The following is a 27,216-nucleotide window of genomic DNA, read 5'->3' as shown; positions in this document are numbered from 1 at the left end:
GATCGTCTCTAATTCACTAATGCATCATCCGAATTGCACCAGACTTTTTATGATTGACCCTGGTGAACCTCTAAAGCAGTGTTTTTCAACCACTGTGCCTCGGCACACTAGTGTACCGTGAGTGATCGTCAGGTGTGCCGTGGAAATTATCCAATTTCACCTACCGTACCGTATTTTCCGGACTATAATATGCTACTTTTTTCCTACATTTTGAACATGCGGCTTTTCTGTGGATTTTTCTTCAACCACCAGGGGGTTCTTTAGCAGGAAGTGAATCGTTGGAAGTCAAAATTGGAAATCAAAGAAGAACGCGCCAATTTTCATTTGGAACAAGCACATGCTAGCAGCAGGCACGACGGAGAAATGTTTTCAAACTCATATTATGCAGCTTCTAAGGTGAGGAGTGTCGATCTGCCAGTACAGGAGGGAAATAGAGCCGCTGCACATAAACTCGGCTTCAACAAAACAGAGACAGAGAACTGCATCATATCCAGCAGTTCTTAGGACGCAGCCCTCTGCTGGGTCCTTATGGAAAACCGAGAGCGACAGAGATACCAGCGACCTTTGAAGGTACAGTTTATAGTATGGTGCGCTCATAGTCCGGAAAATACGGTAATTGGTCTTAAAAGATTTTTTAAAAACGAATTATCTGCAAATAATGCCATCTTTGAGTGTCTTTGCTGTAGTAGTGACTAGCGGCGTAATCATGTAATTTTATTATCACTAGATGGCAGTAGGTACAGAGCATTTTACATTAAAACAAGATAATTAGTGATGCATGAATGTTACTACATTCATGCATCACACACGACAGTGTTGTGGCACTGTTCAGGTGTATTTTTGAAGTGGACATGTTAAGTGCAATTTGAAATAAGAAATCTAAAATATGACAAAAATAATTTTTTGTGTTTGATTCCTATTCTAGACACTTTGATAAAAATGACTATATATGTAATATAGGCAGCTACAGAGTATTTTTGTTTACATTTTTGGTTGGTGGTGTGCCTCGTGATTTTTTCAATTAAAACAATGTACCTTGGCTCAAAAAAGGTTGAAAAACACTGCTCTAAAGATCCCGATAGCTTTACATTGTAATTTGACTCCACTGCACCCCCTAGGTTAATGAAACAGCTATATCTCCTTGCTACATCGTCCAATCTGGACCAGATTTTTTGAGTCGCCAGGGAGGGCTGCCAAACGCATCGATGCCTATCTTCTGGCGGATGGGCGCGGGAGCCGCTGGAGAACGTCAGTGGTGGCTGGCGGGAGGCGGTGCTGGAACCCCCACGGTGGCCAATAGGCCGGAGCGGCGCTGAGCTGCGAGGGCCGTTCGAGGCTGCTTGCAGCTTTAATTACTTTACATTTTCTTTGAGAAAATAACATTGACTGTGTTCTCTTTCTTTGTAATGTTAGCCATCAGCAATTCAAGCCAATCCTACCTTGCTGTAAGTTAATGTTAGCTAAAATTATTAAACTCCATTACTGCAACATTAGCCTTTAATATTAAACATATTTTAAAGACAGGCAAATAGTTTTTTTTCCCCTCCAATTTTAATCTAGCAAATTAAAAGCTAATATGTTAGTCAAAGTTATCCTTTATGTGCATTATTTAGCAACTTGGCTGATGTGACAGTTCTTTGCTTTGGCAACTTTAGCCACATGAAGACCCATGTTAGCCTACGAAACATGGTGGGGTCAGGGGGGGGGGGACAAAGTTGGCTAATGAAGACATGCTACGTGTGGAGGATGATAATGAGGACCAGCCACCAGAGAAAGAAGTCCCTGTTTCACCAAAGAGAAAGAAGCAGATGAAATATTCCCCAAGAAAATTAGGTAAGTCATTTTTGTGTTACTATTTTCTCCAGGTGAAGTGGGGTGGACGACCAGGTAAGGGCAGAAGGGGGAGCAGGATCAACATTCACCAGCTGAGTTAATAAGTTACGTTTTAGAAAACTAAAAACTGGTGTTAAATCCATTTATTTATTAATAAACTTCTTGCAAACATCCATAAGTCAGAGTATCTGGTTGGAAATAATTTTGAATGCTCATTAAGTGAAAAGATACACCCGTGCCTAAAACTATACGTTAAATGATGTAATCTGAATAACAGTGGCAGTCTGTCTGAACTTCTGCCAAACAAATATTTGATCAGAATAATTTTGTTCAGCTTTAGTTATGCTATTTGTGTTAAGAAATAATTGTATTGCACTTCATAACAAACAGTCATGTTAACGAGACATGTGTCTGCCGGTCTACCATTCTGACAGTGTGCAGAAAGGGGCATTTTTGGAATGGTATTTAAATAAATGCTGAATTATGATGACATTGTTTTTTGTTTTTGTTCTTTTTTTAAGTGACCACCATAAATTGAGTCATCACCGACTATGAGAATGTCCAGAAGAGATTCACCAAGTTTGAATTCATGAAAAGGTTTTCTCCATGATTAACTATTGCTGTAACTACAGCTGTAATTTCTGAGCATTCCTGGACACTTTCAAAGAGCAGTTGTCAGGAAATGAAGAGAAGAAGAAGATCTCCTGTTTTCAGAGCATTACAGGAAGACTATAACGGAGATGGCTGACACAATCAAAGCAAAAAAAAAAATTACTGTTGAAAGAAACTATTTTCTTAAGTTACAGAATAAGTAATTCTGTTTTAGTTTTTCAATCAGTATTTCAGAGTAACAACATACTGACCAGACGTTAAACCCTCTGAAGAACAAGTTATATTTTGTTTTATTCCAATGTACAAAGGGTTTGTTCTACAGCTATGATGGTAGTTATAAATAGTCCAGTGTGTTTCACTTCACTTGAGGTAAGACTTAATATCAGTGACTCTGTTAGCATAGCATTTGACACTGTAATAACACTAAATGACATCTTTATAATTGTTGCTACTTGTTTCACTTTACTTTTCTGCTCTGTCTGTCGAAGGAGGATGATGCACTTTCTCTGTCTCCCTGCCCTCCCCATGTTCCCTGCTCAGCGTCTACGTCTTGTGTTTTTAGGGTCTTTCTTTTGAATAACTTCCGAAGTTGCAAATTATGGATCTGGACAGCTGGTCCCTCAACACAATTGAAACAATTTTTTCCACTGGGAAACCGGGTAAAGGGGAACCCTCATGCCCCGACGGGAGGGTCTCGGACTCAGAATGGATATCGTGTGACTTTGGAGAATGTTGTTTGCTCGGATCAGGTGGGAGACCCTAAAAATTTGGCTGTTTGGATTTGCCATTGAGAAGCACCAGCAAGACTTTCAAGGAAGGCAATAAACTGATGTCAGCCTGACCTAAACAAATTTCTGCTACTGGAATCTGGCCCTCTGAGCTGGCCTTGGCTGGCCAGCTATCCTCCCCTGGTTGTTATGTCTAAAGAAGGCTCTGTTCTGCTGCCCTCCCCCCCTTCCTGGGAACATCCGTGTCCCTGAACTGATAAAAGCGGGTGGTGAACTTCAACATCACACTCACAATCACGAACAATTGCATGCTTCAGTTGGGGTTCATGGTCTCACACACACATAACTCGCATGAACCCATTTACACGTCACACCTCCTCCTCGTACCCGGCTTGTTTTCTCTATATGTGTTTGTATGTGCTTATGTGCCAAGGTTTTTTTTCCTTCATCTCAAACTCTGCCCTGCAAAGAGCAGAGTGTGAGACAGGCTGTTTTTGTCCCTCTCCTTACCTGATGTTTTTCATATTTCCTCTGCAAAGCGGCGCCTGTCAGGCTGCGAGGCCTCAGCCAACTATCCCCCCCATGTTGTTGTGTAATGGATGGTTGTACTGGAACTGCAATTTCGTTGTCTTTCTGACAATGACAATAAAATTCTTCTTCTTCTTGAGGTAAAAGTTAATATCATTTGACAGTGTAATAAAGCTTAATGAAATCTTTATTGTTGGTCCTACTTGTTTCGCTTTATTTCAGGTAGTGGGAATATTAATCGCTGTTTTGTTAAAGCTTTTGATAGTGTAATAACAATTAAATCATTATGACTACTATTATGACATATTTATAAAATATGATTCTTGGTTAATGTCAAGCTGTCATAAGAAAGACATTTTGAATAATGTCAACTTAGTATTAGAAGTGTCATGATTTACCATATGACACTTTATGACAACAGTCATAAATATTCATGAAGACTTACTGATGTTCATGACAGGTGTTATGTCATGTTTATGACTGTCATGTCAGCCTTATTCACACCCCTTCACAAATAAAGTGTTACCAAAGGTGCTATAACCCTTGTGCATGCGAGGACTGAGGCAAATGATACAAGTTTTACGTGTGTGGGGTCGGTTGGCCCTCATTTCTACACACAAGGGTTAAGGGCAAATAACGTCACCTCACAAAATAAAAATACATTTTAGAGAAAAAAAAAATCCGAATAAAAAAAAAAATAAAGAGATCGTGCAAATGCCTGATCTCTTTATTTTTGCCTAAATCCCGGCTGAACAGTAGCGCATTCAGCCGGGATTTAAAGACAGACAGCGTGTCAGAGAGTCATTTGAGTGGGAATGTGGACGTTTATTCTAAATAGCAGAATCTTGTGCATGAGTTGTACATTTACAGAATGCTTTATGTCCATAAGGCGCATTCACAAAGCAGGTGGGTGGACTGAAGGATGACTGAAGCTGGACCGGTACCGCACGGCTCCTTCTTTAGGTTTTGCTCAGACTGATCATCCTGGAGCTCTGAGCAAAACCTAAAGAAGAAGCCATGCGGTAACGCTCATGAACCATCATCATAATTTCCCTGCAGATCAATATGATCTCTGAACAATCGCTCCCTCTGAATCCTTCCGTTGGCAATGATCCAACCCTGTTTTCCTTTTTTAGTGAGAATGAAATTACCCCATAGATGCATTTCATGTGCTTCGACGCACAGACCAATGCGTTACATCTTTATGAGACAAAAACTGAGGAAAATTACTATTTACATTCGAGCGAGGTTTTCACATACTTTTATTTTTATTTTCTTTATTTTGTGTTCGTGTTAGCTTATTATCTGAGGATAAATATGGTTCAGTTTTTACATTTAAACAGAATATTAAAATCATGAACAACATCAGGTTTGATGCTTCTTGGTCTAAATAACACTGCATGTAATCAGATTTCGGTGTATTTAGGTGAGTTTTGATGCTTTGTAGTTTGATATTGTTCACAGAAAAAGTTTGCGTGGATGCCACACATTTTCACGCCAACGAAAAAGTGTGCGTATATTTACGCAAACTTTGACGCAAAGTTAATTTTTAAATAAGCCGACTTGTGCGTAGGCCTGTCGCGATAAATGATAAATCAATTAATCGCACGATAAATTAAACCTATCGACCTCATTTTAATTATCGGCTTTATCGTCTCTTCCTGCCTTTTATTCTTTCTGTTGATGGCACTGAATGAAAAAAGGCTCAACTCCGGTGTTCTCCACTGACCCTCCCTTCCTCATTTCCTAAGTGTAATGTCCAGCTCACACTACACGAGTTGTAGGCTGATTGTCATCCCATTTTCTAAACCTGAGACACATTAGCCAACAGAAATCCTAGGTATTACGGCACGATCGGGTTCGATCGTCCCGTGTGGTGTCCAGCCACATGGGCATAAAATAATGGCTACAAGTCCAGTTAACAATTTTAAAATCAGGCATTAATCAATGCTTTACTAGAATCTACATGTGACGCATGTGGCTGAAAATCATTATAATCTATTTGTCACGTTAAAGAAGAACAGCTGAAAAGTTACCGGGTTTATCAACTGCGGTAGTAATTTGGCTCCAACTCCTCCCCTTGTCATTTCTATAAGCGCTAAGGAGAATCCTCGCTTTCTGATTGGCTACCTGTCACATTCAACGTTAAGCTCCCAGTCGGGGAAAACCCCTGATTTAGATCGGAGCGGCCAGACAATCTACTGTAACACACCTCACACTGCAGGATGATCGGTTACGAAATCACCAGCGAGAATCTTAGATCGGCTACTGATCTAAGATTGTCGTAAGGGGAAAATAGGGGCCAAAAATCGTGTAGTGTGAACTATTGCATAAGGTAGTCGGATGTGCCCATCTTCTCTATTTAAATCTAGTGATTACTGAAGGGCAATATAGTATTGTATACTGCATTCAACCAAAAGAGTGCAGACTTCATAATCTGCACTCTTTTGGTTGAATGCAGTATTTATTTCCACTTTGGCTTTATGTTGTTTAGTTTTTATTCAAGTACATTTTTTGTTAATGGAGACTGAGAATCCATTTTATTTTTGTTTTTGGTTGTTTTGTTTATTTAGTTTATCAGTTCCAGTGTTATGTGTTCTTTTGAAAATAAAGTGTATCTATCTATGGCAGGAAATAGCATGCACTACACTGAGAAAAATTTGACCAATGGTTACTTAAAAAAATTGTGGCAACAAAGTGACACGTAATATAATTGAATAGAATTTAAGTTCTACAATTTTGATTAAAAAGTATTGAATATGTTAACTTAACTTAACTTAAAAAAATGAAGTACATCTTAATAAAAGCAACAGCTGAAATGTGTTTGATTTATTAATATCAATGCAAATGATCATTTATATTGCCCAAAAATATTTAGTAAATCCAAGTCAATTTTACAAGAAAAACTAATTTTTATTTACTAAGTTTCTGAGCAAAAATGATGTAGATTTATTAAATATCTGGGGGAAATTTAATCATATTTACTAATAATCTAGGTGAAATTAACTTATATTTATTAATTAAATGGGTGAAATTGATTTACATTTACTAAACATCAACATAAAAATTATTTGGATTAAGTAAATAATACAAATAATATCAACTCATATTGTAGCACATTATTGGTTAATTCAACACATTAAAACTGTTGTTCTTATTAATCTGTAGCTAAAATAATTGATCAATTTTAAGTTTTTATTTGTATCATAGCACTTTAAATCTATTCAATAATATTGAATGTCACTTTGTTGCCATAATTTTTCTGTGTCTAATTTACACAATATCCTGACCAAACTTGAGTGGCATCAAAAAATAACAAATTACAATGCATAAAACAGCAGCAGCATTTATTTGTGCAATTTTATAAAACGTGTTTATCCAGCACCAACTAGTGCAAAATTCCTAAATACAACAATAAAACAGAGAAGGGGCAATATATATCAGTATCAAGTCAAAAACATAGTGCCACTCTGCTCAAAGTATAGTTAACATGATTTTTTAGAACCATCACATCAACATCAACGTGGACTCAGTTAAACTTGCTTCAACAATTTATCAATCACATAAGAGTTCACTTTATGTTTACTTTTGTGCTCTGCATGTTTAAGGCATGCAGAGCACAAAACAAGTATGCACATAAAACTTACCTGGGGAAAACACATGACGAGATGTGAGAGTTGGGCGAGACTTTTGAGGCATAAAAACTTCCATTTACTTTTTTTGTATGTTTATGCTACATCTTGTCACTGTGTTGGGGCCCTTGGCTCCGTGACACTTACTTTCCTTTTCGAAAAATAAGTTGAAAGACAGAACTGGAAAAAAACATATTAAATAAAGTGCAAATGAAACACAACAAAGTTTTCCAGCCTGCAGATCATCACCCTTCAGTGGTGAAGCCTGCATGGACTCTCCAAAAAGGCAATAGTGGATGCTCTATGCTGTATAAGGGTTCATGTGACAGACCTGAACAGATCCAAGCCATATAACAGGCACATATGAGAACAAGGGGTCAGTCCTTAGAAAGGGTGGTTAACTGTAATGTACTGCAAGAAAAAATACACATGCAGAAATCCACTGAACTGAAAATGACCCTAATTTTAACTAACTTCACCGAGCATTTCACAAAGTTTTGCGTGTTGGTTTTGACAGTGACTTGTCTATTCCCTTTTGTTTAGCAAGGGTCCGTTTTCTTAAGCCAGTAGTTTATTCTTGAGGCTGTTCACTTTTGGGGAGAGCTTTGAACTATCCAGCCCGAGGAGAAGTTTCTGAAACACTTCAAACGTGTATCTGAGCTCCTTTGGATAGGCGAGATTCACAGCATACGCCAACCCAACAAGCAGGGAGCAAGCCCTTGGAAAGTTACCCAGAGCAGTTAGAATTTTCATGCCGTCCACCACGATACCGATGTCTGGATCCTCTGACGTGTTAGCTTTGATGTTGTAGATCTTCAGGCTTTGAACAGCAAGGTCCTGTGACACACTGTCTTCATCAGCATCCTGTAATAGCAAGAACATTGTGCATATCAGACAGTGCAGCCAAAGGAGAAGGTTCCATTTCCCAAATTGCTTGCAACTGTTTGGACAAGAAAATCTGGAGTTTGTCAGCCGTTGCTTGTAATGCACTCTATTTATGTCAGTGTTTTAGACAAATCTGAGATAACAAAAAAAAACGCACATAATTTAAAAAGGAAAAATATATATATAAATCAATCATAATAATATATTATATTATAATCAATTATGCAATGAGGAGCTGAACAGTTACAAATATTTCTAAATGAAGTTTCTGAAATTAAATCAATCCATTACACTATTATTTCTTCCTGGCACTGTCTTGATTAATATCTTATTCTGCGTTGCCTCAGTCTTTCTGTAAAAATGTCTTTGTATTCACAAAGCAGCGTCTTGGCCTTCATTTCTTAGCTCACTTTTAGGGACAAATTGCCAAGACTTAAAAAAAAAAAGTTATGGTTAGGTAAAGCATTCTTAGGGAAAAAATTACATAAATTACTGACAAGTTTTAAATTATGCCAGTTGGTGAAATCAAATTGAGATAGCATTCTGCACTAGCATTTAAAAATTACTTAACGGAAAATAAGAATTTAAACACACTTAACAGAGGACAATGACATACCTTGCCAAGAACTACTGGGAGAAATACAGTTATGACTATTTTGTGATTTGACTTTCCAACAAATAAGTACAAGAGATGAGAGAAATCACCTACTTTATATTTTAACATCTAATTCAACTTACATCGTACTCTTTTAAGAGTTCATCTGTAGATTCCCCAAGGTACATCATCAAACATCGAATGATAACATCTCTGGTCATGTTGATGTCAGGATTGCTTGGAGTCTGAAACGAAAAAAAGAAACACCAGGTGGTTTATATTACTGTTAATATTGAGTTCCTGCGCCGTCTTGGGGACCAGTGCAATAAAACACTACTCATACAAATTCTCATGCGATTATTACATATTCCATTTATAAAGACAATCACAGGCTAACCTCCAATAAATTTAAGTAATGATATTCCAGAAGTTTAAACACAAAACTTTGAGAATAAAATATTAGCAACGATAATGCTCAATGAAAGATACCTTGAGTAGGATAGCCTGCAATCTCAACCCCATGCTTCCGCCCTTCGAGTGGAAGAGGTTCAGAAGTCGAGGAGTATATTCATCCAGTTTGGACATGAACTTTGATTCAAGATGCACCATTGTGATTCTGTGAAACTCATCCTGGATCTGAAAGACAAATCATGAAACCAGTTTTAAAGCATCAAATATTACAAACATACATACTGTTCTTACGACATTTTTCAAAAGCAAGAAGATGGATCAAATTTGATCTATAAAAAAGATGACAGTAACGCAACACATTTTGTATCAAATTGCTAAGTGCAGAATCACAAATGCAATCCTTCACATTGACTAGGAATATTTCTGATTGGCATGCACTTAGAACTCACGTGAGATGTCTCAAATAGAGCGGGCCATCTGGCTTTGATGTCCTCTATACTGGGTGATTGGTTGATTATTTCGTTTCTTCTGTGTGCAAATGTTTTGGCCATTTTTTCTTTTATCAATGCGTTGTTGTTCTTTTTCTTTACTTCAGTAAGCAACAGAATTCTCTCTTGTTCTTGACTTTCTTCATCCTCTCCAGCCGGGTAAGGAGGAAGGAAGTTTATCTCTGCTTTTCGAGGCTTTTTAACATTCTTTGCAGACTTCTTGTCCGCCGGGGTCTTGCGTTTTAGTGCATTGCATAACACCTCAGGAACACCGTAGCCTCTGAGTTTGGTGCGATAATTTGACATCTTGTATTTAAGGCTTTGCTGCCAGCCATAGTAACCTGCAAAGGAACCGGGTTCCTTGAGACAAGGATATTTATTGACAAGTGCCTCAGCAACATCACTTATCTGTGAACCTGATGGATAGGCTGTATAAGTATATACAGTTTCAGCCAGTTTCTCAAGTATGTCTGCCTTGATCTTAGAGGTAGTGAGAAGTGTTCCATTCTTCTTGTAGTCCTCATTGCCTCTTTCAAGATACATCTCAGTTTCGTATGCAAACTGCGGAATGGGGAACTGCTTTGGCCATGGCTGACAGCGTTCTGTGGTACTGCGCCCAGACAGGATAATGGTGTCCTGTGAAGAAGATGTTCCAGCAGATGACTCTGCATTTGATGCAGTTGACTCTTCAAACGATGCAGAGTCACAGTCAGTGGACTGTTGAACAGAGGAACTGTCCAAACTTTCATGAGCTGCATACAAGTTCAGAAGAATAGGAGAAGTGTGAACAACCTTTATGGTGCCTTTGTGTTGGATAAGATCACTGTTGTGAAGAGTAAAATAATCTTCAAATTCCAAGTCAAAATACTGAAGACTGAACTCAGTAGAAATCCCAAAGGTCTCCTTCACAATATTATGCAGCTCCTCCACAGTGGGCGGGATTCCTGATGGAAGGACCAACTTCTCAATTCGGTCGTCAATTATTACTCTGAGTTTTTCCTCCATCTCTGCCATCCTGACTAGAATAGACAAAAGTTAAAGATATTCTTATAAAGTACATAAAAAAAAACCTATATAAAACATTTTATAAATAAAATCTGTACTTATTTAAGTGCAACACCACACTTATAATCAGAACATTAAATGTGTGTGCCATAATTATGATTCTTAAATTGCAAAAATGTCAACAAAAAAGGATACTGTTGTTATGTTTCCAGAAAAAATGTGTTTAAAAACAGATGTTATGAGATGTAAAGGTTAATATAATTTACCAAAATTACCTAAAACAAAGTACAGATGTGACGTTTGAGTGTGACCAAGCGTTTTCCTCCCACACTGTATGCAGCCAAGGGGTACACATCACCAAGTTTCTGCTGCTCAACAAGAGCCATTTTGCCAGTGTTCTCAAGTTGAAAAGATCTAAGATGCTCTTCATACCATGCATCTAGTAACTTTACAATAAAATGTGCACGGTTGTTCAAAATGGCTATCTGAATAATCTCAGCAAAGTCAGGAAGTCCCCCAGTAGAGCCATACGGTAAGATCATCCCAACAGTGTACTTTGTTCCATAGCAGGTGACAGTGTTAGCAAACTGCACGGAAGACAGAAGCGGTGATGTTTCTCTTAAAGCTTCCTGTATGTCTGAATGCAGTACATCTAAAGGCACCACAGATATTTTTGTGACACACAATGGCTGTTTTCCACCATCTGTATGTAAATGGCATGCCATCATCATCTGATGTTTTGTAGCAAGGGTCACCAATATATTTTTGAAGTTCTTTGTGTGCCTCACAACTTGCTTGAAAAAGCTGTGTTTCGCTTCAAAGCGCATTGTCCACACACCAACCAGAGGCCCATACTCTGCAATCAGTGCAGGGTAATGTTCTAAATAATGGTGTTTGGGTGTCAGTGTCTCTTCAGGAAAAACTTCTAAGAATCTGTCGCGATGCTCAGATATTTTAAAGTCAAGGTATGCAATACTTTCAACTGAATGAACAGGGGCAACCACCAATTCAACTATGTCTTTTAAAGTCAGAAGAACCTGCCAGGCAGCATCATCCTCAGGTACTCGTGAACCAACAATGAGTGGCAACAACCGTATTAGGGCCCAATTTTCATGGGCATTTCCTCCTATCGTTCTGCGACGAATGTAGTTTTGAGGGACTGCTTGAGGGCTGTTGGCTTTGTCTGAGCCCTTATAGGGAAAACGTGTGATTAACTCGTTGAGTTCAGTCAAATTAAAGTACTTCTTCTTGGTGAAAGTCTGAAAACACAATGCTAGTTCTCTTGGGACTATTCCTTCAAAAAGGTCATGTAGTGCATCTGGTGGATACCCAGATACAAAATGAAAGTGATTCAGTTTATCAGTCAATGGACACGAGCGCTTAACGCCAAAGCAATGGGTTAAATTTGGATTTTCTCTCACAGTTTGCACATGCAAACTATGGTCCTTCTTTGTCCGAGGTGGAAACACTCCAGTCCGCACTTCGTGTGTCTGGTACTCTGAAGAATGTCCAAGACAAAATCTACAGATGTACGGCCCCGTGAAACTTTCAACTAGTCCACTAATTGAATGTGCACCGAGATTATCGGCTACAACACAGTGTACAGTTCCTTTAACTCTTTTTCCAACACTGGAAATGAAAATCCCGTCCTCTTCTAGAGTGGCAAGATCTTTCAAGAGGGGTTCCAAAACTGCTTTGTATTCAAACTGTTTGACATCAACAGCTTTGCAAAGTAAAGCTAGGTGTATCGATGTTAATGCAGACTGCAACTGTAAAGGTACATTTGCCAAAATCCAATAAACGGCTGTTATTTTGTGTTTTTTTTTTGACGTTCCTAGTGGGTTGCACACTTCAAAGTCATCGACATAAAGGATTATAGAGAGTTTTATCTCTTCTCCAGCATAGAAGGCATTTTGCTTGAAATGTTTGCCATCAAAAGTTGACTTAATATATCCAGTACTGTTTAAATGTCTGGATGACAGTCCCTCTGCAATGTGTTTATTCTTCAAAACCTTCTGCAAAGTCTCGAGAATAGGTACATATTGAAAGGTCTTGTTCTTTTGGGAATCAAGAATATATTCAACCGGATCAACACACTGGAAATGCTCCTTAAAATACCTTCTTCTCTTAAAAGCTGAACCAAGTGGACCACCTACAGCAAGTGCTGTACTAATGGGATGGAAGTTGCACAACTGTTCTGCCAAGTCTGTTATGATGGCCTGGTCAACAATGCTCTTATTTAACTTCAATGTTGAATCAAGTATATCTCTAACAACTTCAACAGATGCTGAAGATGAAATGAACTGAAGGTCTTCAACCAAGGCATCAATGCACTTCACTGAGGCATTATAGACACTTTCTAGCTTCAGCAGAAGTAAACCAATTCTTTGAAGAACCAAGTATGATGCACTTTCGTTATCACAATCTAAACTTGTGCCCTCATTATCACTGGCCTCTAATGAATCAGAATGGTCAACAATCTGATCGTGGTGACTCTCATACACACCTTGCTTAAAATCGCTCGAAGAATAGGATTTGTGTGTTCTACTTTTGTGTTTCAAAAATGTATTGTATATATTTGTCCGAAAGCTGCATCCTTCAAATACACAAAAGACAGTTTCGTGGCTCTTCAGGTGATTTCCTATATGCTGAAAGTAGTCCTTCTCTGTAGAACAACTAGCACTGCAAACTAAACACTTAAAAGCAGGGATGATTCCTGGCTGTATACTGCCATGAGCTGTATGATACCTGGACAAATGTGTGCGAAGGGCACCCTGTGTTTTAAATGTGCAAGGGCAACTGTCATATAGACATGGCTGGGTTTGCCCACGACCAAATGTTGCGTGTTGTAGTCTGTAATGTTTTAGTAGATTCCCTTTTGTTGCAGACAAAGACTTGCAGATCTTACACTGCCACCCCATAGGCCAGAACCTAAGATAATAAGAAAAAAAGGTGTTTTTAATTTAGTGTATAACTAGTAGCCTACATCACTAATAGATCTAGTAATTAAATAATGTGCCAGGGCTGAACAACTAATCAAAATTTTATCAAAATTGCAATACAGCCTACTGCAATTTTCAAATCACAGGAGGTACAATATTTCTTACATTTCTTAAATCTTAAAAAATTATTTTAAATGAAATGTTCTGCTGCAAAGATGTCCTGGCCTACACATCCTAATCTAGAGACTTAAAAAAACAAACATCCGTTACACATCCCTGCAAGAATCACGCCATAATCATCTTAATTTTTTTTAATAAAAATAAGAAAACAATTATACAAAATTATATTTCCCTCAGAAATTGCAAATCATTTCGCAACTGTAATGTCACTGAAAAGATCATCACAATTAAGTTTTTTTTTTTAAATCATCCAGGTCTATAATATACCAACTATGGATGAATACCTCATCCAATCCCACTTCAAAAAAATGAACTATCGTTTTAAGATGTTAAGACAAAAATATGAAACAGATTTTAAGGTAATATGCACATCAACAAATGCCAAAAATAAATATTAAAATCAAAGATGCCCAAAACGGACTAAGGAAACATTTCTCTCCCTCTCTCTGTGGCAGCTCAGAGTCAGTACGAAGCTACATACTGATTTCAACCCAACATTCACAGACGCATCTCACTGTAACTGTTGATCTGTCAGTGTGAGCTGCAGCCACAGTTTGAAAGCATAACGTTTTTCCGAGAAAACGGGGAAAATGAGGAAGCCGTTTGTGCCAACTGAATGTAACTAACGTAATGTTAATGGAGAGCCTCAGTGCGAGCCGGTGAACTGGGGTTTAGCAAAACACCAGCCATTGTGCTCAAAACACGCCAAATTAAAAGAAGAAAGAAGAAACAGCGCACTTTGTCTGAAAATGTAACTATGCAAAACGGCTGATTTTTCTTTCGAAATGTGTAACGTTATAAAAACTGATTAGAAATCTGCTTTTAACATGCTACTTGAGTAAAAATGTTACTTGAGTACATTTTAATTGTAAAAACTACATGCAGTAACTTTAAATGAAACTCCTGAGTTGATTAGCTCATTGATTATCTCACCGTTGAAAACAACGTCTGTTCCTCCATTATGGTGCCCAAACATGCTAGCTAGCTTGTTAAGGTGGGGGAGGGGAAGCTTGGGCTGAGGCCAAGAAACTAAATTAAATAAAAGAGTAGCTTGTATTCTACGGCCACTATTTAACGGTGTTACGTTAGTCACATTAAATTGTGACATTGAGACTACTTTTTCAATCATTGCAATGCATTTAGTGAAATCAAAGACGACGTAGAATCCTTCACAATATAACTTAATTGACTTGCTGTACAGTAAAGTTGCCATGTTTGCTAATTTGCAGTAACTTAAGACAATGTTTAACTGCTACAGACACTTGAATTGTTTAACTAAGAACACTTAAAACATGTCTTACCTTTAAGCAAACGGTAGTCCACGAAATGCTGAGCAGACGCGATGTTCCTATGATGAAAATGCCTTGGGCGGGAAAAAGTCAAAGCCTCCCAAATGAGTAAAATTTATCAATTTTCTGCATTTTTGACTTTACCAATGAAAATAAATAAATAATACTTATTGTTTTTTTGCTGATTATATTTAAATAAAAACAGAGTAAAATGCAATTAAAAAAATATTCAAATTTGGTTAATTCAGCTCAGTGAGATTCAAAACTGCACACAGTCTTTTTTATTATGTATAGTTTGCTCTTATTTATTTAGTAAATATTACTTAATCCTGATCACACTTTTTTCAGTGTATTAGTCATTTCCATTAAATCAGTGTCAAAAGGTCTTGAAACAATATTATCGTTTATCGCAATAATTTTTTCGACAATTAATCGCTCAGCAAAATTTGTTATCATGACAGGCCTACTTGTGCATAAAATATGGCGCTGCACATTTTTTGTGTGCACCTCATGCATAAAGCATGAGGCTCCTGGCCTTTAAGCATAAATGACTAATTTACTTTTGAATGTCATAAAAAGTAGATTTGCAAACTTTATCATAATGCATTCTAAGTTGTTGACGCCTGTTAAGAAAATAAATTTAAAATATGCTAGTTTTAAAACTTAACATGTCTTGATTGAAATAGCCTAATTATAGTTTTCAGATTAATAACTTATTCTGACCTGAGTGAAGTTGGCCCCCCCACCTTCTTCAAATCAGACAAAATTGGTGTCAAACGTTTGTGCTGGTTTGTGCAGCAAAAATTTTCGTTTGTGCTGCTTTGGCTTTGAAGATATTAATGAAAGTGTAAAGGTCAAAAGGTCAACCAGCCCCCCCACTTTTATGAAATCAAACAAAATCGGTGTCAAACATTAGTGCTATGTTTGTGCTGCAAAAATTTTCGTTTGTGCCGCTATCATTTTAAAGATATAAAGAAAAGTTGGATCTAATTTGAAGAAGGTGGGGGGGCCAACTTCACTCAGGTCTTATTCTGCCCTATTGACCTTTATGTTACCTGTAGTTACAGCAGATTGTTTGCTAAGATCTTTTGAACTGCGTGGGAAACTATCAGGAGAAGTTCCAACTTTCACACTGATATTGATAAGCCATAAAACAGGATGAGTTCAGGCCAGTGGAGGAGAAGCTCTGCTTCCACTTTGTTTAGATAAAGGTGACAACTGATGTTTGATCTTGAAAACAAATTGCAGGGAGTTTCTAACTTTTAAGAGGTCCGAGACAGCTCCTGGTTGGATGAGCAAAAATACACCTTATTTGAATATATTAAAGAGAAGAATAGGCCTTTACTATAAAAGTTTGTACAAAGGAGTAACAAATCAGATTTGCTCTTGCAACTCTCCAAAGACGTCTTTGCTTTTCTTTCTTTCCTTCTTCTTTTCTATTTGTCTCAGGTAAATGAATGTCTGTTTTAGTGTGTTTGAAGTGTCTGTGTTGTCAATGTGATTTTATACTTTTAAATGTTAGAATAAACTCTGAAAATGTATGACGTGGAGCATTGACTGTCATCGCTGTGTGGCTTTTGTTTCCACACATGGAATCATTGAATCCGGGAGCATAAGAGAATATAACGAGCCAGAAGTTAATGATTTTATTCTCTTAACACGCCCTGGTCCAGCCAGGCCTTTTTTTCTTTCTTATAATTTACTAAATGAAAGAAGTTTAATTGTAGGTGATTTTATCGTCCACATTAATGACGTCACTTGGAAAGTAGCTCCACTGTTCATAACCATCACATTTGAGCAACATGTTTCTGGTGTCCTTCACTGGATATGGCATTTTCTTTAGGACTAAACATCTACTTACATGTTCAGTATATTTATATAAGAGCCATTCACAAAACATTTAAATATTTATTCAAAACCTACATTTTTATGTAGTGTCCAATTTAATTAAGTCAGAAAGACAGATTATTTCTCACTCAGCAAGTGATTTGTTTTGCATCATTCGGCAGAAATTAGCTCACAGCTATAATCCAAAGTCCTACATTTTCTCCATGTTAGATTTAGTGGTGCCTGTTCAGCAGAACTAGGCTCATTGGAAGAGTAACCATCCTTAGATGAATGTCAAGGTTTCATTTGAACAAATCTAGGACGTCTTTAAGGGAGATTACATAAAAAACCCTCCAGCATGGCTTCCTATTCAAACCTTACATCCTCAAACAAAATCAACTCAGATGTGTTGCTTAATACCATAAATAAAATAGTTCTTCCTGTAGAACAGCTCACATCTGTGTCAAAGTTGTAAATGCATGAGTCTGTGTCCAGATGGTCAGTCCTCCCCTGGACAGAAGTTCAAACTGAATGCAGTTTTTGTTTTTTTTTTCTGTTCAAATTGTAAACCCGCCACTGTGGCGGGTGCGTTGCTCCAATTCACACGCAACTTCAAACTTTTACCCGCATTTGAAGTTGGCCAGTGGCGTGTGCTACTTCCACCCCTGATTATGATACCAAGCAGAATAATACTGCTACTTAAATTGATGAAATATTTGTAAATACAGTTGATTTTGATACAATCTCTGGTCTTATAAGTGACATCACTAACCATTTGCCTGTTTTTGCAGTTTCTTCACTTTTTTTTTTTTTTACAAAACAAAAAATCTTAAACTCATCTGATATAGAACATCTGAACATGTTGCTGCTTTTAAAGCAGAGTAAGTAGCACAAAACTGGAGTGAAGTATATATATCAATGGAGACATTGATACTGCTTATGATACAGTTCAACCACTAGCATACAAGATTCTCCCCAGTGGGGTGGCGAGGGGTGCTGGTGCCCATCTCCAGCGGTCAATGGGCGAGAGGCGGGGTCACATTTCTGCCTCTTGAACTTGAAATCTGTTAGTCAAAAGCTAAAGCTCATCAGTAATGCCGCTCCATCCTGTCTGATCACTCCCACCACCTGAATGACGTTAATCATGAATGGACCAGACATTCCGCGTTACACAGAGAGGCTCGGTGGATGCAGAGGGCATCTATGGACTTATTATGAGTAGGGTATAAAAGAAGAATTGAAATGTCCAGGGAGACAGCAGTACATGTGTATTTAAAATTGGTGGACAAAACTGTAAGTATCTTATATGGCACCTGAAGGCTCATCATATAGATATTTTTTCAAAGGCAAGTTATTATTAATGTGCATAAAATGCAACCAGACAACTGATTTGTGATACATTTATTGTACGCTATGAGGTTCCATATCCTGGGGCATATAGGTGCTAATTTCAAGCGAAAAGTTTGCTTGGTTGCGCTATAACATTAGTTCTTTAGCTTATATACATGCATTACATTCTGGCTTAACTGGCCCCCTTTTTAAAGGACAATTTTGTTACAGAGTCTTCATAAGTGAATTTATTTGCCAATTCTGTTGTTTTGTTTATGTTGGATATCTTAATGTCTTCCCATTGCAATGTTAAATGCTCATTCGGATTAAAGTTTATTGATCTTCAAGAATATGTTCTTACATTACTATGCCATTATCACTATATTACCTGAAAATTGTCTCAAAACAACAATCTTATCATTTATCACAATAACTTCTGGGACAATGCATCATCCACCAAAAATTGTTATTGTAGTCGTCGAGTGTTTTAGTGGACTGGTCGATGGACACCATGGATTAGGACAGAAACACTGCAAACACACAGACCTCAGAAGACCTCAGCATCAGAATGACAGTTCTTCCATAATCATCTCCTGAGACTGTTATGAGGTGATATATGAAATATTGAGTTATTGTTGAAAGCAAAGCAAGGAAAATAAAATAAAATTAAAAAAAAGTTAAATCTGTTTTTGTATATTCACACAATAACGTTAAGGTATAACTTGTTAAAAACTTGATGAATTTTGTGTTAATTCCAGTGACTTCATCAAAAAAAATTTTAATTCATATATAATGCTGTTGACTAAATTGACAATAGGATTGGTCAACTAAAATTTCATTATTTTGCCAAAACTAGACTAAGACTAAAACAATTCTGATAGCTAAATTATGACTAAAACTAACTTGCATTTTAGTCAAAAGACTAAAACATTTGCTGTCAAAATTAACACTGCTCGCTTTTATTTTATTCTCCTATATCAGAATCAGAATATACTTTATTGATCCCCACTGTGAAATTACTTATTTGTTGCCCACCTACTCCATCCAAAGTGTTATTTATAAGCAAATACAAATTTAACCATAAGTGATATAAAATTTATTTTAAAAAATATACATAAGTTTGATATATGTAATTTAAATATTTCCTAGATGTAACAAAAATAAATCTAATAAAATATTAAGTCTGTACATGGAAATATGTTAATCTATTAATAGGCCATCAAATCCTTCATTTCTACCAAATAACACTTTGCTGTTTCCCATAGGCTATTTAAACTCACACTTAGATGATCGTCTTCCCAGGTGCTCATTGTCAACTGTGTCACTGGACCACTCCACCTTCTTCTCAGTCTTCCTCTTCCTCAGCTTGATTGTCAAACTTCGTCCTTCCTGTAAACAAGATAAATAAACTTCCACATTAATCTCCAGTTACTCCAGTACTAATTTTTAAAATCAGGCAACAAATTCAAACTACAAATAATATTTTAATCAAAATATGACTTTGATAAGGAATAGTCACTAGTTTTTTAAACTTACATAAGTGTCAATGCAATTTTAAATAGATTAGCAAAAAATACTCTAAAACATTCATTACTTGGTAATATATAACACTTCCTTCTAGCTGACTAGATCAATCTGTGCTGTAATTTATCTGTGATCTTAATACACCTGTGTAATCTTATGTTGTGAATAGACTATCAGACAGTGATATTGAAAATATATTAATAAAGAGCAACAATGAGAAAGAACCTATTTTTATTAGCTGACTAATAGTAAAAGGTAATCTTTTGTTAGGTTAGCAACAACAGTGCTTATAGGCCTCCCCTTACTGGCGGTTCGGCTGAAAGGCGTGTAGACTGAGGTATCGCTAGCTGGATAACGATACCATTGACCGCGGTAAAGCTAGCCGGCTCTGACTCCAGCCGGCCCAGCACACAATATACAAGTGCGCGGTCGCTCAAGACATTATGGTACACCCATTTACGTGCTGCTTTCACAATAAAAGCGCACCTCCGGTCCATGTTTGAGCTACTCAAATCCAGCCGCAGCATTTGCAAACAGAAAATAATATATGCTGAGAAACTAATACACTATATATATATATATATATAGTGTGTGTGTGTGTGTGTATATGTGTGTGTGTATATATATATATATATATATATATATATATATATATATATATATACATATATATGCCGTTGCATATATATATATATATTTTTTTTTGCTGAGAAACTAATACAAAACTAATACACTATATATATATATATATATAGCTGACTGTATAGCTCAGTGGGTAAGACACCAGTCTACCACCTGGGAGACCGGGGTTCGAATCCAGGTTGGGGCAAGTTACAACAGTGCAATTGAGCTATGCAGTGTGGGTCCCTAGGCAAGACCCTTGGAGCTATATAGCCTACCTCATACAATGAGAGACACTGATAAGCATGACATGCCGGCTCAGACGTCGCCCGGCCAAACAAGGTCTGCGTCAGGTGCTGGGGAACCAGAGCACCTTGATGAAAAATGGGCTACTGGAACAAGACGGAAATGGGCGAGAGACGAAAACATGGATCTGTTGGAATGCTACTACTCAAGTAACCCTAGTCAGAGGGGTTGATGGATTGATATTGGCATATACCAAGGAGATGCTCTGTCCCCACTGCTGTTCTGCATAGGCCTGAACCCCCTCAGCCAAATCATCAACAAGACTGGCTACGGATACCGACTTAAGAATGGGGCCACAATCAGTCACCTCCTCTACATGGATGACGCCAAGAGCGAGCGAGACATCGACTCACTGATCCACACCACCAGGATCTACAGCACTGACATTGGGATGTCATTCGGACTAGAGAAGTGTGGCCGGATGGTTACAAAGAGAGGGAAGGTCGTCCACACAGAAGGGGTCTCACTCCCAGAAGGAACAATAGCAGACATAGAGCACAGCTACAAGTACCTGGGAATACAGCAAGCAAATGGCAACCTTGATGAGGTCACAAGGAAAGGAGCCACAGCCAAATACCTCCAACGAATACGGCAAGTCCTGAGAAGCCAGCTCAATGGCAAGAACAAGATCCGTGCAATAAACAGCTATGCCTTGCCAGTAATCAGATACCCTGCCGGAATAATTAGCTGGCCAATGGAAGAGATGAAGGCCACGGATGTTAAGACTCGGAAGCTACTAACCATGCATGGAGGGTTCCACCCCAAATCCAGCACCCTGAGACTGTACACGAGCCGTAAGGAAGGAGGCAGAGGACTAGTGAGTGTGAGAGCCACTGTCCAGGATGAAACATCCAAGATCCATAAATACATCAAGGACAAAGCCTCAACGGACGATGTGCTCAGCGAATGTCTCAGGCAATGGGGAACAGAGGACAAGGTGCTGGAGGAACCATCATGGGAGGTCAAGCCCCTACATGGGATGTACCACCGACAAATAACTGAAGTGGCTGATATCAGGAAATCCTACCAATGGCTGGAGAAAGCTGGACTCAAGGACAGCACGGAGGCCCTCATCCTGGCCGCCCAGGAACAGGCCCTAAACACCAGGTGTAGGTTGTGCAAGGAGGCCTCTGAGACAGTCCAGCACATAACAGCAGGGTGCAAGATGCTGGCAGGGAAAGCGTACATGGAACGACATAACCAAGTGGCGGGCATAGTGTACAGGAACATCTGTGCAGAATATGGACTGGAAGCCCCGAGGTCAAAATGGGGGACACCCCCAAAGGTGGTGGAGAATGACCGAGCTAAGATCCTGTGGGACTTCCAGATCCAGACAGACAAGATGGTAATGGCGAACCAACCGGACATTGTGGTGGTGGATAAAGAACAGAGGAAAGCCGGTGTGGTGACCACAACATCAGGAAAAAGGAGCATGAGAAACTGGAGAAATACCAGGGCCTCAGAGAGGAACTGGAGAAGGCCTGGAAGGTGAAGACCACAGTGGTGCCTGTGGTCATCGGGGCCCTCGGGGCAGTCAACCCCCAACTGGAGCAGTGGCTCAAACAGATCCCAGGAACAACATCAGACATCTCAGTCCAGAAATGTGCAGTTCTAGGCACAGCCAAGATACTGCGCAGAACCCTCAAGCTCCCAGGCCTCTGGTAGAGGACCCGAGCTCAGAGGATGAAAGAGACCACCCACGGAGGGTGAGAGGGGAATTTTTTTATTTTTTTTTATATATAGAGTCATTTTTTATCTTTTTCCCCTAAGTTGCCGGGCACATTGCTGAGAAACTCTCTGTTTCCAAAGACTGCTACTACTTCTGGATGACAGAGGGACACCTCTAGAACAGGACCAGAAAGTTGCAACTAGATCTGATGTGTAATTTCAAAATAAAAGACCATTAAAGTAGTAGTTTAGATCTATTCCACCTAAGTTGCCGTGCCCATTGCTGAGAAACTCTCTGTTTCCAAAGACTGCTACCACTTCTGGGTTACAGAGGGACACCTCTAGAACAGAACCAGAAAGTTGCAACTAGATCTGATGTGTAAAAAGAGCATTAAAGTAGTAGTTTAGATCTATTCCACCTAAGTTGCCGTGCCCATTGCTGAGAAACTCTCTGTTTCCAAAGACTGATACCACTTCTGGATGACAGAGGGACACCTCTAGAACAGAACCAGAAAGTGGCAACCAGATCTGATGTGTAATTTCAAAATAAAAGCCTATCAAAAAAGTCATTTTTTATCTTTTTCCCCTAATTTGCCGTGCACATTGCTCAGAAACTCTCTGTTTCCAAAGACTGATACCACTTCTGGATGACAGAAGAACAACTCTAGAACAGAACCAGAAAGTTGCAACTAGATCTGATGTGTAATTTCAAAATAAAAGACCATTAAAGTAGTAGTTTAGATCTATTCCACCTAAGTTGCCGTGCCCATTGCTGAGAAACTCTCTGTTTCCAAAGACTGCTACCACTTCTGGGTTACAGAGGGACACCTCTAGAACAGAACCAGAAAGTTGCAACTAGATCTGATGTCTTGTAGAGGTGTCCATCTGTCACCCAGAAGTGACAGAAGTCACTGGAAACAGAAAGTTTTTCAGCAATGTGCAAGGCAAACTTGTGGGAAAAACATAACAAATGACTATTTTGAAATGCTTTTATTTTGAAATTACACATCAGATCTGGTTGCCACTTTCTGGTTCTGTTCTAGAGGTGTCCCTCTGTCATCCAGAAGTGGTATCAGTCTTTGGAAACAGAGAGTTTCTCAGCAATGGGCACGGCAACTTAGGTGGAATAGATCTAAACTACTACTTTAATGGTCTTTCATTTTGAAATTACACATCAGATCTAGTTGCAACTTTCTGGTTCTGTTCTAGAGTTGTTCTTCTGTCACCCAGAAGTGGTAGCAGTCTTTGGAAACAGAGAGTTTCTCAGCAATGTGCCCGGCAACTTAGGGGGAAAAGATAAAAAATGACTTTTTTGATAGGCTTTTATTTTGAAATTACACATCAGATCTGGTTGCCACTTTCTGGTTCTGTTCTAGAGGTGTCCCTCTGTCATCCAGAAGTGGTATCAGTCTTTGGAAACAGAGAGTTTCTCAGCAATGGGCACGGCAACTTAGGTGGAATAGATCTAAACTACTACTTTAATGGTCTTTTATTTTGAAATTACACATCAGATCTAGTTGCAACTTTCTGGTTCTGTTCTAGAGTTGTTCTTCTGTCACCCAGAAGTAGTAGCAGTCTTTGGAAACAGAGAGTTTCTCAGCAATGTGCACGGCAACTTAGGGGGAAAAGATAAAAAATGACTTTTTTGATAGGCTTTTATTTTGAAATTACACATCAGATCTGGTTGCCACTTTCTGGTTCTGTTCTAGAGGTGTCCCTCTGTCATCCAGAAGTGGTATCAGTCTTTGGAAACAGAGAGTTTCTCAGCAATGGGCACGGCAACTTAGGTGGAATAGATCTAAACTACTACTTTAATGGTCTTTTATTTTGAAATTACACATCAGATCTAGTTGCAACTTTCTGGTCCTGTTCTAGAGGTGTCCCTCTGTCATCCAGAAGTAGTAGCAGTCTTTGGAAACAGAGTTTCTCAGCAATGTGCCCGGCAACTTAGGGGAAAAAGATAAAAAATGACTCTATATATATATATATATATATATATATATATATATATATATATATATATATAGTGTATTAGTTTCTCAGCATATATTATTTTCTGTTTGCAAATGCTGCGGCTGGATTTGAGTAGCTCAAACATGGACCGGATGTGCGCTTTTATTGTGAAAGCAGCACGTAAATGGGTGTACCATAATGTCTTGAGCGACCGCGCACTTGTATATTGTGTGCTGGGCCGGCTGGAGTCAGAGCCGGCTAGCTTTACCGCGGTATTACTAAACGCTAGATGCGTGTTAAAACCAGTGACCATAAATTAAGGTTAGTATGCAACTTAGTGGGCATGGGCAGCTGGACAGGTTCATGCGGTTCTGTGGATGTGTTCAGACGGTTTTCATGACTACCCTGGTCATGATCTAAAATTCTGGTACTGATACAATATTGTCCAATGGTAACCGCGGTAAAGCTGTCCAGCTGCCCATGCCCACTAAGTTGCATACTAACCTTAATTTATGGTCACTGGTTTTAACACGCATCTAGCGTTTAGTAATTAGGACTAAATAATAACGGCAGCATTAGGCTTCGTAAATTAATAAAGAGCGGCGAGTTAATGGATTCTTTTTTCACGTTCTAACATGAACACGGGCCTTGTTAGCAGTAGTGGGTGGTTAGGTACATTACAAATCAATTACCCAGCAAAACGGCCTTTGGCCCCGTTTTTAAGCATTTACCTGCTGTGGAGGTGGCGGTGTATTTGTCTGAACAGTCTCCGTTATCGTCTCACTGGATGTTCCGGGAACCTCCGCCATCCCTTTAGCTGCTCTGCTAACGCTACCGTTAGCTTATTTTAAGATCCAAACCAACTGGAACCAGGTTTCTGTGAAGTGGAAGTTGAAGGTATGGGGCAAGCTGAGAATGACCCTACTTGGTAAGCTCACAAAATGCCAATTAAACGATTAATATAAACCCGAAGACTGTGATATATTCTACAGATATATGCTCGAGACTACACAAGTTGCGAAAAAAATGAACCTGACTTGAACCGGATGTAGATTCTTCTTCTTCTTCTTGAAATGTATTGGCAGTTGGCAAAAAACGTTAGGTGAGCATTACCGCCACCAACCGGTAAGGAATGTGGACCACATGACAAAGACAAAAAACAACAAAAAAAACAACAACTATATCCTATTATACAACTTAAAATCAAATATATCCTGATATCCTCTGCTTCCTCAATCCTTTTGCAATAAATCAGCTATGTCAATTTCATTTTTATATTACTGAGGTTCCTAATTTAACTTGTTTGTCTGAATCCTTTATTCCTACAATGCAAAATAACATGTTCTATTCTGGATGTAGATTATTTTCACAAACGGAAATGTAAGAAATTCCGCTCATCAATAGAAATTCCTTTCTACCTAGGCAAACCACTGATTAATGTTTTAGCTGTACAATGTTTATCATTTACATCTTTATTACTGCATTGTCTAAATATTGTTTTCAGGATACTTTTATAAATGAGTAAATGTTTTATTATGAAGTACCTAGATAATTGTGGGCATCCTTATTCCTGAGAGTTTTTTTTTTCTTCAAAACTTTATTAATCAAAGTAAGCACAAACAAATATGGCAATTACAATAGTGCAGGTGTAGTAAGTGTCTAAAAATGGCTACATAACTTTGTAGAGGACTAGCAGAGGCAAACTTTGAAATGGGAGCAAAAAGCAAAACTGATATAAAAAAAATAACAAACTACAACAAGGGGATTAATATTTTAGGATTAACATGCATTGCTGCGATATATTGGCGAACTGGCGACCTGTCCAGGATGTACCCCACCTCTTGCCTGTCGACAGCTCCGGCACCCTCCTGATCCCAATGGGATAAGGGTGTAAGTCAGAAAATGGATGGATGGATTAACATGCAATAGTGGGCAATTCCATTAATATTTCAGTCAGGTATTCATATGTTTCAATACATTAAAGAGATTTCAAATATAACTGGAATTCAGATAATAAAAAAAAAAACTACGAATGATCTTAGCACTCTTTGTTTATGAATAAAGAATTTTGCCAGACAAAATATCAGATTATAACAGAGGTCTATTGTTTTGTTTTTTAATAACACTCATTGGAGTGGCAATATTTCTAGAAATAGATTCAGGAAGTACCAGTTCCACCTCTCTAAGCAATTCCAAAATATTTTGGTTTGATTGCACTGTTGTGGAAAAAAAATATTACCAAGCACGGTTCAGGTAAAAACAGTCAATCAGGTTTATTTATGAATTGTGCAGAACTCAGAGAGCTCGTAGGACAGTCAATCATGAGGCAGGTCTGGATGAAAAGCTCTCCCAGTCAGAGACAACACATGAGTTTTATACCAAGGATAAAGGAATTCAAAACAAATAGGTGAGACAGTTTGGTTCTCATGCAGATGTGGGAAACAACTTTCAACCTTGTTCATGTAACCCAAATAGATTTTTTGGTGAGAGTTCACAAGCATTTCATATAACATGATCAGCAGATGTTAACTTATAGTAGTTTTCCACCACAGCACTCATAGAAGACATGGTCTATCGTTTCAATGTCACTTTCACAGAATACGCATTTATTGTCAAAGAGCTACTAAGACAACTTCTTAGTAGCTCTTTAGAGGGGTGAATTGCATTTAAAAATTTAAAGTGTTTTTCGTTAGCCTTTAGTTGTATGGGGAGTTTCAAATATGGAGTTCTTAACCTTTCAATTGATTTTTTGTTTCAAGTTTGCAATAAATGTTCCATCCATCCATCCATCCATCCATCCATCCATCCATCCATCCATCCATCCATCCATCCATCCATCCATCCACCATTTTATTACACC

The 27,216-nt window shown here is 38.3% G+C and overlaps 2 protein-coding genes across 2 annotated transcripts in view; both read right to left on the bottom strand.

Moving 5' to 3' along the window:
- ppp1r11 (protein phosphatase 1, regulatory (inhibitor) subunit 11) overlaps positions 1 to 25,429 on the bottom strand; it is a 34,334-nt gene extending 8,905 nt beyond the window's left edge. Inside the window, exons 1-2 of the mRNA XM_088010014.1 lie at positions 25,088 to 25,429; positions 19,565 to 19,673 (exon numbers count right to left, since the gene is read on the bottom strand). Coding sequence (XP_087866140.1) covers positions 19,565 to 19,673; positions 25,088 to 25,165 — 187 coding nt within the window. The 5' untranslated portion in view covers positions 25,166 to 25,429. The remainder of the gene's footprint in view (positions 1 to 19,564; positions 19,674 to 25,087) is intronic.
- On the bottom strand, positions 7,704 to 11,228 carry LOC148156329 (uncharacterized). The gene is made up of 4 exons (XM_088010012.1): positions 9,674 to 11,228; positions 9,303 to 9,449; positions 8,957 to 9,058; positions 7,704 to 8,197 (listed from the first exon to the last, which is right to left on the bottom strand). The coding sequence occupies exons 1-4, from the start codon at positions 10,724 to 10,726 to the stop codon at positions 7,892 to 7,894; spliced, it is 1,608 nt and encodes a 535-aa protein (XP_087866138.1). The 5' UTR covers positions 10,727 to 11,228; the 3' UTR covers positions 7,704 to 7,891.
- Positions 25,430 to 27,216: the final 1,787 nt, after the last annotated feature.

Source organism: Poecilia mexicana, unplaced genomic scaffold, assembly GCF_051168715.1.
Source record: "Poecilia mexicana isolate PSO_F unplaced genomic scaffold, ASM5116871v1 scaffold_11, whole genome shotgun sequence".
Classification (NCBI taxonomy): domain Eukaryota; kingdom Metazoa; phylum Chordata; class Actinopteri; order Cyprinodontiformes; family Poeciliidae; genus Poecilia; species Poecilia mexicana.
The sequence above is the reverse complement of the archived record's forward strand: the minus strand, read 5'-3'. Positions and strand labels throughout refer to the sequence as shown.

What these genes read in the sequence shown, in the direction of transcription:
- LOC148156329 (XM_088010012.1), bottom strand. Translation starts at nt 10,726, where the DNA reads ATGGCAGAGATGGAGGAAAAACTCAGAGTAATAATTGACGACCGAATT. An exon ending in TGCAGGCTATCCTACTCAAG is followed by an intron (nt 9,059 to 9,302) that starts GTATCTTTCATT and finishes TTTTCGTTTCAG; the next exon opens with ACTCCAAGCAATCCTGACAT. An exon ending in AACTCTTAAAAGAGTACGAT is followed by an intron (nt 8,198 to 8,956) that starts GTAAGTTGAATT and finishes TTGCTATTACAG; the next exon opens with GATGCTGATGAAGACAGTGT.